Source organism: Simochromis diagramma, unplaced genomic scaffold, assembly GCF_900408965.1.
Source record: "Simochromis diagramma unplaced genomic scaffold, fSimDia1.1 OVJJ01000413.1, whole genome shotgun sequence".
Lineage (NCBI taxonomy): Eukaryota > Metazoa > Chordata > Actinopteri > Cichliformes > Cichlidae > Simochromis > Simochromis diagramma.
This window is the reverse complement of record NW_024386948.1, coordinates 2,783,926-2,802,706: the sequence shown is the minus strand read 5'-3', so window position 1 is coordinate 2,802,706 and position 18,781 is coordinate 2,783,926. Positions and strand designations below refer to the sequence as shown.

Genomic DNA, 18,781 nt, shown 5'->3' with positions numbered 1-18,781 from the left:
CAGCCTTAACTTTGATGGGTTTATGTGTCAAAAAGGTTTCTATTCTACCACAACAACAGCCTTTATTACAATATTCTTTGTTTTCTGAAAGTTCACTTCCCTGCTGATCTCTGCATTAGTTTTATCAATATGACCTTTTCAGGAAAAACAGCAACATTTTTTAAGACAATGTGTTGCCATTTACCATAGCAGCAACATGTTGAAATCCTCTGTGTGCAGAGGATAGGATCTACTACACTTTAGGTCTACACCACGTTACTCTAGACATATTTCAGCAATCTTGCACGTGCTTTGGCTCAGTTTCAGTGCTGCTACAGTCTTCACTAGATGATGATCAAGTCTGATTGGCTAACTCAGTTAGTTATTACCCTCATTAGTCTGTTTTTTGTTGTCTAAGATCTTAAGTGGACAGTGGACTCTCCTTTCTCACCAGGTTTACCTCTGATAACAGAGTGCACAGGTAACAACTGCACTGAGTCAACAGAGCAAGAACTAAATGCATACAAAGAGAAACACACCTGCAGAATTCCCACAATCTTATCTTTGCCCAAAACCAGACAATCACACACATTTATACACACACACTCTACCTGTCATCATCTTCAGTTGCAGCCATAGCCTGGTGATTTCGTGGCAGAGTTGAGACACTCTGTTCAATGCCATTGTTTGTTTAGGGAGTGCATGTGTGTGTGTCCACCTCCCCGCCTCTAACACACACACACAGAGTTAAAACACGCTCACGCACAGCCGCATATTCTGTCAGAGAACATCTCGGTGGAAGTTACGGGAGTCCATTCTGCTCCAGCCGCTGACTGAGCTGTCACTGCTCAGCACAGCCCCCACACACACACACTCACACACACCCTCTCTGTCTGTGCCAGCCAGGGGGCGGAGCTTCTGGAGCATCCAGCCCGCCCCCTGGCTGAGAACATGGAAGAGAACATGGAAGTCTATTATTATTATTATTATTATTATTATTATTATCATTATCATTATCAAATTACTATACTTTAACTTTTTAATTGTACTAAATGTACAATTTAGCTTCAGTAATATTTGTCTTGAATATCAGGCAGTATGTAATATGATCTAAATTCACTGTAAACAAAGGATCTCTTGGCCAATGCTAATCAGCTTTTAGGAGTCCGTCTTCCTGATTCAGCCTCTTCGTGTAACCAAACAGACATAAATTAGCTTAAATGTAATTTGAGATTTTGGCACCCGGTTCCTTTAAAACAAGAGCAGAGTATGTACACAAATGTAAGCAAATAAAACAAACACGCTTTGAAATGGAAGCCTCTGTTTTCTTGCGCTTCTCTCGCACCATCGTACAGGCACAAAAGACACACATAATGCCACTGGGGTCAGCAGGGGGACCCCCTGCTTCACTCTCACACACAAACTGAAAATTTCGACTCTAAAGGCAGCCTTGCTGAGGCAAACACAACAGCACAACCAGACGACGGCAAGCATGTACAGTTTTCAGAAAGGTCGTCCGCTGAACAGTCTCAGATTTAGTGGGTTTCAACATGCTTTAGCAGCCCTTTAAGGCCTTATTTTACTACTGCTGCTACGTTACTCTTCATTTCTATATACAAAAAAATCTGAGAAACAAATGTAATCAATTCAAATTTGTGATAAAAACACTCATTAACTCCTAAGTCGCCTTAAAACAGTATCTTCTTTCAAAGTGAAATATGTGCTGCTCTGCCAGAAAGTGACTGTACATTTATCTCATTTCCTTTAGAGCAAGGCTGTCAAACATAAGGCTCGGGGTCCAAAATCGGCCCGGCAAAGACTCCAGTCTGACCCTGGTTAGCTTTGGAAAATGTGAAGGAGGGCATAGATTTTGCATTTTTTAGAGCTTTTCCTACCGGTAAAGACCTCCACAATAGTCGTTCATACCACACTAAAGTAATTAAGCAATAGATTAAATGGCAGAAAAGTTGTTCTTTTTGTAATTGGCCTGAAATTAAAATATACAGAAGGACAACTTTTGTGAATTAAGAGTACAGTTTTCTAATGACAGGAGAAAGTTTTCTTTCATTTTACTAACTTATGTGTTCATGCTGTTGCCATCACATAGAAAGACTGAGACCTTCTGCTGAAACTGTAATTATATTTCTCACATTAGGGTATGTCAGGTATTTTAAATATGTAGTTAACCTTCTGAATGAGTTCAACATTCCTGCTTTAGACTATTATAAAGTCTTCTGTGCATGTAAAAGGTGGCAAAGTTACAAAGGCTAAAGTCCACACTAGGGCTGTGCCACATCAGATTGTTGGTGATTATACGAGTAAAACATTTTCACGTTACATAAAAAGTGTCATAATGTCATATGAATGGAATGGGGACGCCATGTGTTCACTTTCCTAGCGCACGCAACCACTACACCAGGCCAGACGTATAATTATACAAGTTTTTTAGGCCGAATATTAAAATATTTTAGCAGGTAGAAATCATAGAGAGAGTGGTGAAAGTTCCACAAAATAGACATAAATGATGGTTGTGTAAGGTTGACAATAATATTAAATTAAACATGAATCTCAGTCTCGTCTGAGATGAGATTATCAATAAATGAAAGGCTGGAGCCTTTTTTAAAACATGTTCGTGTAATAATGGCCGAAGGTCCTTCAAGAGCTGGCATACATGAAGGAAGCTGTGTCAGGATGGAGCCCTGTGGGCGTACGTGTACATTTACATCATGTCAGATTTAGAAGATAGAGCACGTTGGCTGTTGCACAGGAAAAGGCAGAGGATTTTTAATAGCTCACTTCCTGTCTCTACCACTTTATCATGCATGCAGTTTCACCCACTCGTCATCAGTTTACACCTCCACGCCTTAACATTTACAATTTACATGAAGTCCGCAGCAAAGTTATCACCATCATTGTGAGCTGCCTTCAGATTTCCTAAATGTATATTGATTACTTTTCATTTCGGTTTTTTTCACTGATATGTGAATGGTGGCTCCTGTAACAGCTGTTACTGTGGGAATACATCTTCCAGCACGACAGTGATCATAAACTCAGTGCCAATGCAGTAAAAGCAAACTTGGATAGAAAAACACACAGTGAAACACTATCAGTCATGGATTGGCCTCCCCAGAGTCCAGACCTCAACATTATTGAAGCCCTGTGAGATCATATTGACAGAGAACAGAACAAAAGGCACAAACATCCACAGAAGAGCTTTGAATGTCCTTCAAGAAGCCTGCAGAACTATTTCTTAAGACTACTTAAAGAACTTACAGGAAAGCTGTGAGTACTGCACATATGTATCACATCTGTTCTGTGCTAGAAGGTGTGTTTCTATGCACAGCTCTATCAATCTATTAATCAATATCGATATAAAGAAAATATTATTATATTAGACGTCTAATAAGGTCATTTTATTTAAAATGCTGGTCTTTGTGTATTTGATCCTGGTAATGTAATTTGTTAACTTGCCAAAACCGCTGATAACCTCAATCGCCCGACTAAACACTCCCAACTTCTGAAATCAGCACATGATGAACTTCATCACATGCTTCTCTTTTTGAAAATGTCATATCATCAAAAAGAAGCAGCAGCCAAATCAAATTTAAATCAGGTTATTTCCAGGACTTCCTCTTTGAAATTACGGCTTAGAAAGAAAAGCAGCCTGCAAAATATGGCGGCCATAAAGCAGAAAATGGGTCGAATTTGAATTGTGGAAATGTGCATGTGTGCACATGGGATGCAGAGCAGACATCAGTGTGTGCATACGGTTGAAGAGGAAGACTAGTTGTACCTGTATGTGTGTGCATTAGGGAAGCAGTGCAGACTACAGCTAGAATAACTTACAGCTTGATTATTTTGTTGAGACTTTCCTCCCCAGCATCCGTGCCTACAAAGAGAACAGTATTGAATCCTTCCGCTTCGAGATCAAACACTATAGGCCGGCTACAGCATAAACAGGAAGACGGCAATTGTGAAATGACTCATAGGCCCAAAAAAGCAGCGGAGGCAGAGTAAGGAAATAAAAAGGTGCGAACATCTCTATAGTTTGATAAATACTGGGCTGTTTATTTAAGAAGCGATCTCCGAATTATAAACGTCCGCAGTGTAAAAGCACAGAAAACAAAACTAACAAATTCAGTTTGAAAAACAAAGACATTCACATGTCCACTGGACTCCTCTCCCTTCCTTCACTTTCCACATTGCTGTTTTCTGTCACCTCTTCTCCATATGGTGGACAGTATTTACTCAACATCAACCGAAACTTGACAGAAAGCAGGCCGTGTGGCTCGGTTAAAGGCTGAAGGCCAAAAGGATCAATTTTATCTGTAGATGGTGATAGATGTCGCACTTATCCCTGCACAAAGCAAAATTTATCACCATGCTACGAGTGCATTTCTCTACAGGAAACAAATGCACGCATATCAAGCCCTTAGTTTGACCTGTGAGTTCTGTGATGATCAGTATTCATCAGCGAGAATCAAGAGATTTAAGGAACTTTGTTAAAAACAGCTGCGCATATCACTGATAAAGGCTGACGTGATCTAAATATTTAAGGCAAAACTAATTCACTACAGCCTCATTTAGGCTGTATCAGACACTAAAATCTTTCTAGAAAAGTCAAACTGAAGTTGTTAGAGGATGCCATTTTTTTGAATATCACAATGAAAATACACTTTTCCCTCCATTTTCAAGCTCTATTTTCAAAGCCATTCATCTAATTTATGTAGTTACCTGGCCCTGAGTACACCCCATAATTAGGAATCTGTGTTACAGTTCAGCCCCTATCTCTGAAGCTATTCTTTCTAAGGCCTTTCAATGGCAGTGCAGGCCATACCATCACGTTTTCAAGCAAATTTCGATATCACTCGAGCAGTTCTAGATAAAGCAATTTGAAACTAGCTCCACAGAAAACGTTACGCAGATTTTAAAATTCCCCTAAAAGTCATCACAACATTTTTTTTTTTTGTTTATGAACAAAGTAATAACATCAGCAAGCTAAAGCTACTTTTTTCCGTTAAGTGTAGCATAACCGCCTACGTGGGCCAGTCGCTGCAACACCTGGATTTCCACTCTTTCAATCAAGAGGGGCTTATCTTATCTCATTACACTGTTTATATATATTAGATCGTTTATGCCGTATTGCTGCCAGGTTCATTAAATCAATTAACTGTTCATATGACTGTATTTTATGGCATCCAACTGATATATCAGTCAACCTATCACAGAGGACATAAACATGGTATCATCCCACTGTTTCAGAGATCCAGATGCATTGTTTATCATCATCTCTGAGATGTCTGCAGATCAGCATTACAACCAGTGACTGAGTGAAGCAAGCCAACTACATTCTCTACGTAACAAGTTTAAAATATTTTACTCAGACATCAATAAAACATTACAGCTGATCAAACAGACCGCATTTAAACTGCTGCTGTCTTTTATTGCTTTGAAGACTTCAATAATTGAAGACTCACATCGTTCCCATTATACCTCAGTATTGCCGCATAACAGGAAGTTTTTACATTTTCCAACTGGACTGTTTGGTTCAATACACTGACAGGGGTTACATTTCTCTCATATTAAATTATTTTCATTGGCTTCCTGTTAAATGAAGAATCTAATTAAAAATCCTTCTTCTTACATACATGGTCTTGAATTGCTCCATCTTATCTTGAAGAGCTCATAGTACCACATCACCCCATTAGTGCTCTTCGCTCTCGCACTGCTGGTTTACTTGTTGTTCCCAGAGTATTTAAAAGTAAAATGGGAGGCAAAGCCTTCAGCTTTCAGGCCCCTCTTCTGTGGAACCAGCTCCCACTTTCAAGAGACAGACACCCTCTCTACTTTTAAGATTAGGCTTAAAACTTGACAAAGCTTATGGTCAGGGCTGGTCCGGTGAACCTGAACCCTCCCTTAGTTACTCTGCAATAGGCCTTGGCTGTTAGGGGATTCCCATGATGCACAGAGTTTTTCTTCTTTACTCACTTCTTTTCATTATCAATCTCTGGCTCACTTTTACAGTGTCTTTTGTCCTGTCTCTCTCCCCTTGCCCCCAACCGGTCGCAGCACATGGCCTCCCCTCTTCTGCTGGAAGTTTCTTCCTGTTAAAAGGGAGTTTTTCCTTCCCACTGTCACCAAGTGCTTGCTCATAAGAGGTCGTCTGATTGTTGAGGTCTGTCTCTATTATTATGGGTTCTTTATGTTACAATATAAAGTGAAGTGACTACTGCTGTGATTTAATATTATATAAATTAAACTGGATTAAACTGAACTGAACTGAATGGTTAAATGAGATTTTATTTGTGGTTTTTCAAACTACAAAATCAGCTTCTGGCCAATCATATTTAAAGACTGTAATTTTTTAAATTTTGGATTATTTGTAGTCCAGAAATATGCCACCTGGAGTCTCTTTAAAAACTTTGGAAAAATGTAAGAAATGTTATTACAAATGAGAACTTGAAGGAGTATGAATCGAAACAAAAACAGCACCCAATGATGACAGATGATCTCAGTTGTTTATCAGTTATTGGGGGGGAGGGAGGAATGGGAAATGGGCTGCACAATCATGAGACTACCCATGAAAGAGGAAGGCTTGGTACTTAAGGGGAAGACTGATCTCTGTCATGAGGATTCAAGAAATTACAAGAAATGATTCAAGAAATTCCCACATAAAGTAATAAAGAAAACAGCTGATTATCAATTGTGGCAAATGCGCTTCAAGCACTTACTACCTTTGAATATCTGCTGTGATTTTGTATCTTAGAGAACTTTAGCAATCCTGACATTGGACGAATGGCCACAAGACTCCATCTTGACAGGGGATAGAAATATGACTTGATAAAGCTACAATAAGGTGGAGAACAGGATCAAGAAGGAAAAAAACAAAACACAGCACTAGCTTTGTGATAAAGTGTTTCGAGAATAGCTTGTACTAAAAATATACATATCAAAATGGCCCAAAATAGACTTGAAATATCACTGAAAGGCAAAGATCTAAAACACACACAGACACACACAAAAAAATATCAAAAGCTGCACGCTTCCCACATGCATACATGCTGGATGGAGACACACACACAGACACACCTCTCCTTTCTCTGTCAACCTCGTAGACTTTCGAGTACTGATGCCAACTTACTGAACCACCTTGTGTAAATAAGGATCTAGCAGATACTGTAATGCTTTCTGCCACATGTACTTCCTCTAACAAGGAGTCTCAAGAGCCATTTGACAGTGTTGCCATGTTTTCTTGTGCATCTTCATTCCCCTTCTTCACACAGTTTCCATAAAAACAATCTTCAGATTATAAGTATGACGAATGACTAAAGATGAACCGGTCAGCTATGGGTGAATTATAAGCTTGACCATCAAGACTGGAGAGAAAATCTTCTATCATTATTATTATTATAAAATAAATTGTGAAGAGGGGGAAGCCAAGATTTAGCCAAGTCAACCTATAATGAACCCACTAACTTTGTGAGCGCAAGGTTAGTTTCATTTTGTCATGTGTTCTGATTTTCTCCAGAGCAGCCTGAGAGCACTGCAGAAACTAAACATCGTGCTCTTGTGAATATTTTAAGAAATCCTTGAAACCTTTACAAAAGCCATTCTAAACCCTGATGGCTGGTTAGGCTATTTAATGCTAACGTAAGGCATTAAAAATGGCAGGAACTTATTCCATAAGAGACGATTTAGCATTTAAGAGAAAATGCATCATTTGCAAAAAAAAAAAGGGGGCACATTTCTGTTGCTTCTTATTTTACATTTCTTGCAATTTACCTGCACTGCAAAAGCAATGGCCTATACCTGTGTGCTGCAGTAAGTGAATTTCTGATGTCCAAAACAGACTTCAAAATCCAACTGTAGCTCAAAGTTGTCATCTGTGACATTACAACTCCAGGTTCCTGTCTTAGATGAGCTCAGTGACATGAAGCAGAACACCTTAAATCTTACAGAAACACCTCTGCGAAACTCACTGTGCAGCCGTTGACAGCAGCGGCTGTATCTGTAGTAGCTCTCCATCTCCTCCAGTGAAATACAGACAAACCTCTCTCCTGCGCATTCTTTCATCCTGACTCTCTGTCCATTCTCCTCTTCCTCGCTTAACGTCTTCATCTCCACAGGTACGGAGCAGAATATCACTTCCCTAATCCTCTGCAGTATTTCTAGACCCTCCCTATTTCTTTCATATGCACACTGGTCAACATTTCTTGAGTGATTACACTGGTCTTGTTTCCTCGGCCCCTCCCTTCTACTGAGAAAGTCTCTGTACAAACAGTCGTGGTAAAAAGAAAGCACACCCTCTTTAATTTCTATGGTTTAATTATGTGGAAATAATGAATATAATCAGATCCATAAAAGGGCTTAAAATTAGGTAAATACAACCTCAGATGAAAAACAGCATGACATATTGCACTGTGTTGAAATGCAGAAGCACTGGTCAGAGGGCCCGGTGGCGCCAGTGTCCGGCAGCCTCGCCTCTGTCAGTGCGCCCCAGGGTGGCTGTGGCTACAATGTAGCTTGCCATCACCAGTGTGAGAATGTGTGTGTGAATGGGTGGATGACTGGATATGTAAAGCGCTTTGGGGTCCTTAGGAACTAGTAAAGCGCTATATAAATACAGGCCATTTCACTGTGTGAAACTTAAATACACATTTACTGCTTTCATAGGAATAGAGGGCAAGTATTAGCCAAGTGCTGCTAGACAAATACACTTGATTCACTGATTAAAAGCAAGCTTTGGACTTCTGCTGGTCTGAAGCTTTCAGGTGTGTGTTAACACAACACTAAGGAGGAAAGACATCAGCAATAATCTTAAAGAAGCAACTGTTGCTGCCCATCAGTCTGGATAGAGTTAAAACGCCATTTCCAAACAATGTGAAGTCTGCAGTTAGAAAGATTAATCACAATTGGAAAAAAGTGGGTGAGTCTTCCCAGGAGTGGATGTCCTGGCAAATTCACCCCAAAGGCCAGACCGTGCAATGCTCAGAAAAACTGCAAAAAAAAACAAAAACCCAAGAGCTACAGACTTCACAGGCCTCAGTCAATATCTTAAATGTTAAAGGTCGTGGCGGCAAAAATCAAAATATAAGACTGAAGTATGGCTTGTTTGGAAGAATTTCCAGGAGAAAATCTCTTCTTTCTGAAATGTGGCAGCACGTTTTAGGTTTGCAAAGTTACATCTGAACAAACCACAAGATTTCTGGAACAATGTCCTTTGGACTGATGAGATGAAAGTAGAAATGTTTCACCGTAATGCACAGCGTCATGTTGGTGAAAACCAAATGACATTTTAGCTCAAAGACATCATACCGGCTGTCAAGCACGGTGGTGGGTTATGATATGGGCTTGTTTTGCAGTCACTGAGTCGAGAAGCACTCCTCTGCATACCAAAATATTTTAGGGGCCATCTATCCAACACCTAAAGTTTGGCTCTAACTGGATGATGCAACAGGACAGTGATCCCAAGCACAGCTGCAAATTTACAACAGGACGGCTGAAAAACAAAAGAATCAAGGTTGAAACATTCATGATTGAATATCTGAGTACAGAGAATAAAAAACTATTCTGACTATTTGCTCTCACCGTTCAGTGTTAGAAAAAGTCAACATGACAAATCTACAGATTCACACTCTTTGGGATAAAACTGAGACTAAAAACTAAGAGAAAAAACACAACCTCATGAATGCTAAACAAAATTTAAATAGAAGTCACCGTCACAGTCCAGCCAGAGCTTGATTGGTCAGCCTGGCTCCTTCAGCACAGAAGCGACTTGATTCACTCGAGTGCATCATGTGTGTTAAAAACTGCATTATCACAACTTCACAAACACTCATTTTTATGTCGTCAGCATTGTTCAGCTTGGATTTTACCACATGGATTATTATCAAAGAATATGCTACTTTGGCCTGCACTATAAACTCTGAGGCAGAGACTAACTCCCAGTATCCCTACAGCAGAAATGGATCCACAGCATTTCCAAGTCGCACATCTTCATAACACATGAAGAGTGAAGGGGTTAAAAGATAAACCTCTAAATTAATCTGCATGACAACAAAACTAATTCTCTGAGAAACATTACTGTTTCTAGTCTGGTTTTTCCTTAACTGTGACCCTGAAATGACCTCTTAACCAAGTTGTGACCCAAGAAAATGTTCCAAACTTTAAAGAAGCTAATTTTTCCCACTCAGGCAGCACTCACCTGTCTGTGTGGACTTATGATTCCTTTTTCTTTCCACTGTTTGGCGGCCACAGCAAAGACTAGTAGCCATGATGAATGTAGCAGCTCTACTCTGTTCCCTTGACTTTGGCTTCTCCTTTTAAACTACACACATTTCTACCGCCGGTGTGTTACGACCTAAGGTCGATTAGCGACTCACAGCCTTATCAGCTAATCAGTTACCAAGGTCAAAACACCAAAGAGCGTTGCGTTCAAGAGCACACATTAAAGTGGCAGCTGGTCTGCCAGGGTTAAAAGAAAACTAAGTGACTAGCGCTTTGGTTTACTGTTTTACTGACAGACAGATGAGGGTGTATCTGACTGAGATAGGAGATAGTGATGGGGTTTTTTTTTTTTTTAAAAAAGAAAAGTTTTTTGGTATAATGCATTGAGAAAATATACAACAAATGCTGAATGCAAACCCAGCAGAGATAAAGTCACAGTGTCATGGTCACAAGAAAAAAAGAGGAGATTTTAGCAATTTATCAAGAATTATATCTGCAGAACAAATTTACAATTTCAACTACATATGTTAAATGAGGACTTTCCAGTCAGATATTCATATATTTTCTGTAGCATTGATTACATTTTACTTAAACAGCACCAAATCATAGCTACAGTTACCTCAATAAGCTTCAGACTATAAAGACCCTACAAAAATAGAAAGAAACCCCAACAATCAGTCGATCCCTTGTAAGCAAGTAGAAAGGAAAAACTCCCTTTTAACAAGAAAAAACCTGGTGTCAAGTCATTTATCTTTTAGCCTCTAACTAAAGCAAAACCAAAATTGTTTTTTCTGGGATAAATTGATATTTAAATTAAACCAGGTTCCCAATAACCCTGACTTATTGTAAACAGCACAGAAAAAGTTATGGACCGAGCTACACCATGCATCATTTGTAAAGCGTGTCATGTTTGTTTCCCTTTGTAGCTCATTTGGTCAAATTTCGAGTCCCTCAGACAACTGTGGACTTACTGTAACCTCAGCAGGAAACTAAACAGGCAGGTTCTTTTATTATGCTTGAATAAGGAGGGAAAAACAGAAGAGGGAATCTCCCCGTTAGCGGTAGGAAATCCTGTCCTATCATCCTGTCGCACTGATTTAAGTAGCAGAGACTGAACCACTGAACATCATACATACACAGCACGTCCAGTTAGCGTGAGAGTGAGAAAACTCCAATTAATAAAAGGAGAATCAAATACACACTTTAAATCAGCACACACACTCTAACACTAACCTCTCCTCCAGGTCGGCTGATGGCTCAGACTGTGGTGTGTTTGTCGGGTCAACACGCTGATGGATACAGACAGACTGTGGAGCAGTTTATTGAACACCTCTTGGCTCTCCTGAACCATCTCAAATAGAGACATCTTTCCTTCAGAGAGCAGTTCGTACCATCTCTGTGAGCTTCCTTTCTTTTTCTTTTTTTTCGTGAGGCGTCTTTTAAGCTGCCTTCCTCTTCCTCTCCTCGATTAGACTGCAGAGTGTGTGATTATTTATCTCACTCCATGTCTGGGCTGCGTTTATCGCAGGAAAAGAGGGGTGGAGGGTGAGCTAAGACATAAATCCCTCTCCAGCTAATTGCAACTGGCTCGGCAATACGTGCACGGGTGTCATATATCACAGGCTGAGACTGACTCTGGGTTGGCCGTTTGGAGATAAAAGTAAACTCAAACTATTTATTTACTGCACATTTACGTGCAAGTAGCAGCAAGTGGTTTATGAGCATACCACAGTGTTTTTCACCACTTCTATCCAACACAAGGACTTAACTCTCACATAGTTTCATTTTCTTAACCAAATTCCTCAACTGCTTTTTTAAAAGTTATTATTCATTTATAGATCATGAGGAGTCAAAAAGCTCTAATAAGCATGCAGCTCACACAAAGGGAGCTTCTGACTGGGGCACTGTGGTACCGGTGATAGGGAAGGAAACTAAAATTACACTGGTGCCATCTGCAAAGATCTCCACCACCTTTAGAGTATCGCATTACCTTTATTTCACTTAAATCGTCATCACACAATCGCACAAGCATTTCCCAATTTAAAAAGTACAAAGCGCGCAAGCAAAAGGTGGTCATGCACTTTTCATTATGTGGCATTCTGCACAATTAGATTTATTAATGAATCAAGTAGCAATCCAAAAGATCAAAAACCTATTCCCTCCAACTGAAACCGTCTGCAGACGTAATCACACTGACAACAAACTGAATTATCCCGCCTTATTCCTGGTAAAGCAGATTGTCCGACTTAAGTGCTCCTGGAAACTTTGGGACAATTACTTGGTGTAATATTTAGCAATGTTACAATCTTTCATGCCCTTATTGTGTAACTGTTACATTTCCAAATAAGAGGAGCGCACCATTTAAGCTAAAGCAAAAGCAGAGTTAAATGCGCAAAGAAAGGCTGCAGGCTCAACACATTAGACAACATTATGTCCAGCATGAGGTACAGGGCTTGTATTAAAGACCATTACCAAGTCGATAGCTGAAGTCATTTGAAGATGACAATTTAAATTGAAAAAAATAATTTAAATAAATGTAAAAAAAAAAAAATTGAAATTAAAAAAAATATATAAAATTTAGAGGACCTAACCCTGTAAAGCCTGAACTGTGAAATATTTGCCAAAAATATATGATTTATTTATTTTTCTTGTGAAACCAGAGTGTTTATTGAATAGTCTGATCACAAATAAAATCTAACTGCATATATGAGTTTGAATTTGTATCATTTGTGCTACATCCAGCATTTCTGTGCAATTTGTGCTCACAGTTGATCTTAAAATAAATTAAAACATATAAACATAAACATGTAGGTCAGTTAGGACTAAAAAAAGCGATGAATAAAACTCATCACACTGCTGATGTAGAGGTCTAAACAAACTATGTATCAAAGATGATACATTTGGCATTACAGGGTTAATAACCAGTAGCAAAGCTAGACGATCTTTATAAGAGGAGCAATGCTGAGACCATTAACTACACTATGGTGGCACGGAAACTGATGTCTCCTAGTATAGTATTTTTTGTTCTTCTTTTTGCTTTGTTTTTGTCATTCACACCTCATTTGTCTATAGATGAACTGAGACACTGCACCAACACCCAGTGTACGTGATAAATGAATATCACTTTGCACTGTGAATCGTGAGCACAAGTATTCAAAAACAGAGCTCCTTTCACCAAAACAAAATCTTGCATTAGGCATACTAAATAAAGTCTTCTTCGCAGTTATCTTGTCTTAAAATATCATATGAGCAAATTATGTCAATAGATTCTAGTATTTCTGCTCATCTGCTGCAAATCCTGCCAAACTGTCTGCTCTGTGATTGGGTGTAAACTCATTAAATATAGTATATCTGGGCAGAATTGCAGTTCTCCTACTTTTTCTAAAAGCTCATAAATCATTTATTTTTTTAATAAACCACGAGATTTGCTTCACACATAAGCTGCGATTTGTATTAATAAATAATTAGCAATTTGACTGCTCCAGTGAAATGCTCAACTGTGTGAACATGTGAACTCGGTATCTGTAATTTGCGAATGACAATGATTTGTGAGACAGGACACTGGCATCAATTGCAGATGCTGGCAAATTGCTTTTGTGAAACTGGCCCCAGCTGACTAACTCCAACACCTGCTGTTTAGAATTCATAAATGCTGCGACTAACCTCTCAAGCAACTGGCTTCAAGCACTACGTGCATATTTGTGAACAATATAAATAAGCACAGATTGACTTCTGTACAAAATATCATATGTAAAGGACTGAAAAAGCTAACTTGGATACCTGGAGAAGACTATAAAGATGTGTTAATGTACGTTTTGCTTTCAACAGAACCACAGATGAGATGACGTGAGACGTGATAAGCAGTAATGTGGTGCGACGGCGCGTCCAATAACGCGAGGCTCTCCTTACCGCTGATTGTCGACAGCACCTCCACGGCTTGCTCTACGTCTTCTGGAACAGACGTCCCCTGCCCCATCCTTATCCTGGACACCCAAACCTCAGCAGACTGTCCTCCTCACATGTACGTGACTGCTCCTAAAAAAGGGCACAGATGCTGAACGTTACCAAAAAGAAAAGAACAAGTAGATCTGCAGCTTAAATAAAAATTCTTTTTAAAAAGGAAAACAGCAATAATAATAAACCGTGAGCATACTTCGGCAGCAGTTTAGGTGAAACAACCAAGGAGAAATGGTGAGAACAGAAACCGGCTGATGCACTATCCATTTAATTTGGTCAGCAGAGAGGGAGGGGGAGGAAGGAAGAGACACCCAGGCCACAAGGCAGTTTTGAAATTGCGTAACACAATTTTAAACCATCCATCCCTCTGTGTAGCAAACACACACTTCTGCCTTCAGTGGTGTTAATGACATTACCACTGCTAATTTTATCTTGTCATTAAGCTGTGCTGTACAGTGAGCAGTTTATTTTTGCATTTTGTGTTCAACTTAGGTCGCCCGGTTTATTTATGACAGACTCGATTTCGGGGGCTTTTCGGCACGGCATGCTGTTGTTATTGTCTAAAACTGATCACATGATTGTGTGGGAAGCCCAGCCTAACAACTGTCTTCCTTACACCAACACATCCAGTGATCCATGTCAGGATCTGCTGACCGATTCAAGTTAAAAGCACAAGTCAGCACTTTATAAGCAAATATTGCTTCAGCTGAAGTGGTTAGTTTCAGTTATGATATCAAGTGAGATCAAACAGTGTCAATGTCAGAATTTCAGGCTGTTTTCTGGCAGGTGAGATCTATATTACAGCAACACAGACTCCTCTCCTCTCTTCACCACACACACGCACAGCTCTGATGACTTCTGGTAGAACAATCAAAGCAAATTTGGTCAATTCCCTCTCCAATTACCAGTCCCCCCTGACAGAGGCTCCTTTCATTGCTTTGACAATAGAACAGCATGCTCTTAGTCATATGGACTGAGATCTTGTGACGTGGTAATAAGCCAAGCTAAATAAAGACAAGGCGAGTTCCACATGCAATACAATGTGACAGTTTTAACAACCAGGTTCACAGACATGACCTGGGGTGGGGTGTGAGGGGTGGGGATGTCCAGAGCTTGTGGAAATAAAGGCATCGGCAGTTTTAAGCTCATGTGTTTTGCCAAGAAAACACACTTTCAATTTCACTTTCCCGCCATGGTTAATATTGGTCTTTGGCCCAAAAGGAGGGAAGCCAGGCAGACTGCACTTTGCCAGGGTTTAACAAACTGTACACCTGAATGCAAAGAAAAAAAGTAGGAGATAATAGCGAAATAAATCAGATCACAACACACATGAATGGAGTCCCAAAATGAATTCTTTTTAGGGTTCTCCAAATATTTTTCAAGAAAAATAGGCAAGCTTTCTAATCATTTCTTTAAGTACTCAGGAATCGTTCTCCAGGCTTCTTGGAGAACATTCAAAGCTCTTCTTTGGATGTTTCTGCCTTTTATTGTGTTCTCTGTCAAGATTATCCCACACTGCTTCAATAATGATGAGGTCCGGCCTATGGGGAGTTCATTTTGTGTTTTTCTATCCAGAAATGCTTTTACTGCACTGGCAGTCGATGCAGAAGAATGAAGCTGTTGTCAGTCAGACAACAGATGATATAGCATGGTGGATCAAAATCTGACATTACTTACTGGTAGTACTTTTCTGTGTTTTGTGATGTTGAGGATCTCTCAGTTTTGACAAGGTCCCCAACATCACTGGATGAAACTAAACCCCAGACATGATACAGCCTCCACCGTGTTTTACAGATGGCTGTAGATGCAATCTACAATCTGATTTGAACCACGTTTGGATTCAACACTCCATAAGACCTGTTGCCCCTGATTTTCATGAGACTTCTTTTGTAATTTATCAAACCTTAGCCCTTTTTTTTGACAGCCATTCTTCCACTGACAACATTTGGCTTCAGGGAACAGTAGATGGATGTGTTGAAGGACCATATGCATCTGTCAGGTCCTGTGTCAGTTCTTTGCTGTATATCTTCCTATTTCTTAAGGACATGACTTTCAGATACCTTTCTGCTTCTTTTGCCTTCCACTTCTCCCGTTTCCTCAAAACACTGGTCCACGCCTTAAGTTAGGTGGCTTTTTTATGCTTGAATGATTCATGGCTTAACAAACAAACTACAAGAAAAAAAAAAAAACATTCCTCTGACAATGGTCAGGTACAAGGACTGGATTGAAAATGAGTGAAAAAGTAACCAATGTCCAAAGAAAAACTTTGAAAGACCATCAGAAAGTCTTGAACTATTGCTCAAGAGCACTTTTTAAAAAGTAATTCTGGCTCATTGGAAACAAAACTGAAGCAATTGAGAAGTGGTTCAAGACTTTTGCACAGCACTTTGCAATTACTTATATTTTTCGTTTTACCTACTTACATTTTATTCATGTTTTACTCACACAAGTGCATAAATGAGTCACTCAGTGTGAGCCGAATCGTCAGTCTAAGGTGGTGACTAAGAGGATCCAAGAAATCAAATCTGAGGACCGCGCACTTTTTGGAAGAAGGGATGCCAAACTTTCGCAGAATAACTGAATTTGTCCTACCGACAGATGAGCTGCCTCCGAGCGTCCGGAAAGGAAACTCGCCGATATACAGCAATACTGACACTTGTAGAATAAAATACGCAGTAAGCTGACGATATCGGGCATGCCTGTGATGAAAGTTACGTCCTACCTGCAAGTTTGCAAACCAGCAGCTCCGCCCACTCCAAGCCAATTAACAGGACCCAGCCAAGTCCCAGTGCTACCTCCTCTTCCTCTCATTTTTCCTTCTTCATCTTGCAGCAGATTAAACTCTACACACCCCTGTCCACTGGAATATGTTTGTTGACATTATTCCAGTAATAAATTCCAAGGTGACTGCGCGAACTGAGATTTTTATTGTGTTGTCCAAAGTATTACTCACTTTTAGCAGATGTGTCTATTTTTTAGTCTTTGTGAGTCGGCCTTGAAGGATGCACCTCCTGGTGTGGGACTACATGCATATGAAATATTTCCATTCATTTACTCTACCAGCTGATTTTGCAGGATTTGCTCAAGTGTCCTACCCCGTAGATCACCAACAACAGGGACACAATGGCATCTAGTGGCGGAATAATTGAGTGCAGAAGACCCACGTCACATTAAAAAAATTATATTTTAAATAAGTGTTCAGAATATACAAAAATACAAAGAACACTACAAATGTTGTATATTTTTGACACACTGTATTTTTTCTGTTCTGTGGAGAAAATATGAAAGATTGGGATAAAAATTAAAACACACTTGTGCCTAAAACTTCTCACTACTCAAAAAATACAAAATAATTATACACAATTTTTAACATACTGTTCATTCCATAGATTATAATGTCTACATTGAATATTGTATCGTCCAAAGCAACAGACACTGCACAAGAGAGGTAAAGAAGAGAGTGGAAGCAATGGGTGGAGATGAGTGTCAGGGTTGATTTGTGACAGAAGGATAGCAGCAAGAGTGAAAGGGAAGGTTTTAGAAGATGGTGAGACCTGCTATGATGTATGCTGTGTGGTTTGGAAGCAGTGAGACTGACAGAAAGACGGAAGGCTGAGCTGAAGTTAAGATTTCCACTGGGACTGATCAGGATGTGGAAGACTAGATATAAGTTGGTGGATTGTGGAAAGTAAAAATCACAATGATTTAGTGGTCATTAAAATGTGTTCAGAATTTGCAAATTGATGGTGATTCATCTCATAAATCTGGACACATTGCTCTCTATAAAAACTGTCTTTATAATTAAAAACTAATGGTTTCGGCAATACTGGCCCTCTATTTACTTGGTATCAGATTGTTAACATAATTTGCAGTAGCACTACCATGTAGCTACTTAGCAGCTATTCTATTAAAAATTATTAATTATATTTGGTTATTGATCCCAGTTTAGCTGTGACTTACAGCATTTGTCGTCAATGTGTGATTGTTTAAAATCAAAAACTTCATTTTCCTACGCAACATAAGAACAATTCGGAGCCCAAACTTTTCAGTGATAATTAATGATCAAGATGCATTTTATACTTTTTTGGTCATCTTTTTACAAAGATAGGTGTCAGGACAGATAGATGGAAACAGTTTTAAGTGATAAAGGTTATCAGCTGGGCTTGACATCACAATTGTTTGGAAGTCTTAGATATCCGTCCATATCCACTTGTATGGACTAAAAATCAGTTCATAGCTGTTTTAGTCAAGATTAAAAGGACACGTCCTTGATGTTTGAGTCAGTTCTGCGAACAGCTCAGACAGTGACTGCAGACTGGGTGTGTTTGGGACTATCTCTGCAGTACATACAAAACTTTGAAACGAATGTACTGATGCATACTTCCAGAGTGGGGAGCTCTACCACTGATCTAGGAGGTTTCAAACTGCAGAAGACGAGCAGGCCATTTAGATAAAACAGGACAAAAGCCTATGTGTAAGTGCCATTTGGATTCCCATCGGACCAACCTACAGGAGCAGGCTTACACTGGCATAAATCATCGCTAATGCATCTCATCGCACGGTGCATGCCCCATACATTTCTTCCATCTGATCCTCGGCCACTGACAGCCATATTGTA

At 39.6% G+C, this 18,781-nt stretch overlaps 1 protein-coding gene across 8 annotated transcripts in view; it reads right to left on the bottom strand.

Moving 5' to 3' along the window:
* The window catches only part of mcf2la (mcf.2 cell line derived transforming sequence-like a), a 52,724-nt gene extending 35,846 nt beyond the window's left edge, over window positions 1-16,878 (bottom strand). For 2 of the 8 annotated variants that reach the window (XM_040038446.1, XM_040038447.1), the window contains exon 1: window positions 7,959-8,487. In XM_040038446.1, the coding sequence (XP_039894380.1) occupies window positions 7,959-8,097 (139 nt within the window). In that variant the 5' untranslated portion in view covers window positions 8,098-8,487. Of the gene's footprint in view, window positions 1-590; window positions 951-7,958; window positions 8,488-11,439; window positions 12,708-14,115; window positions 14,242-16,223; window positions 16,333-16,586; window positions 16,646-16,755 lie in introns of those variants that run through there. The other 6 variants (XM_040038451.1, XM_040038450.1, XM_040038448.1 and 3 more) reach the window with 6 other exon arrangements.
* Window positions 16,879-18,781: the final 1,903 nt, after the last annotated feature.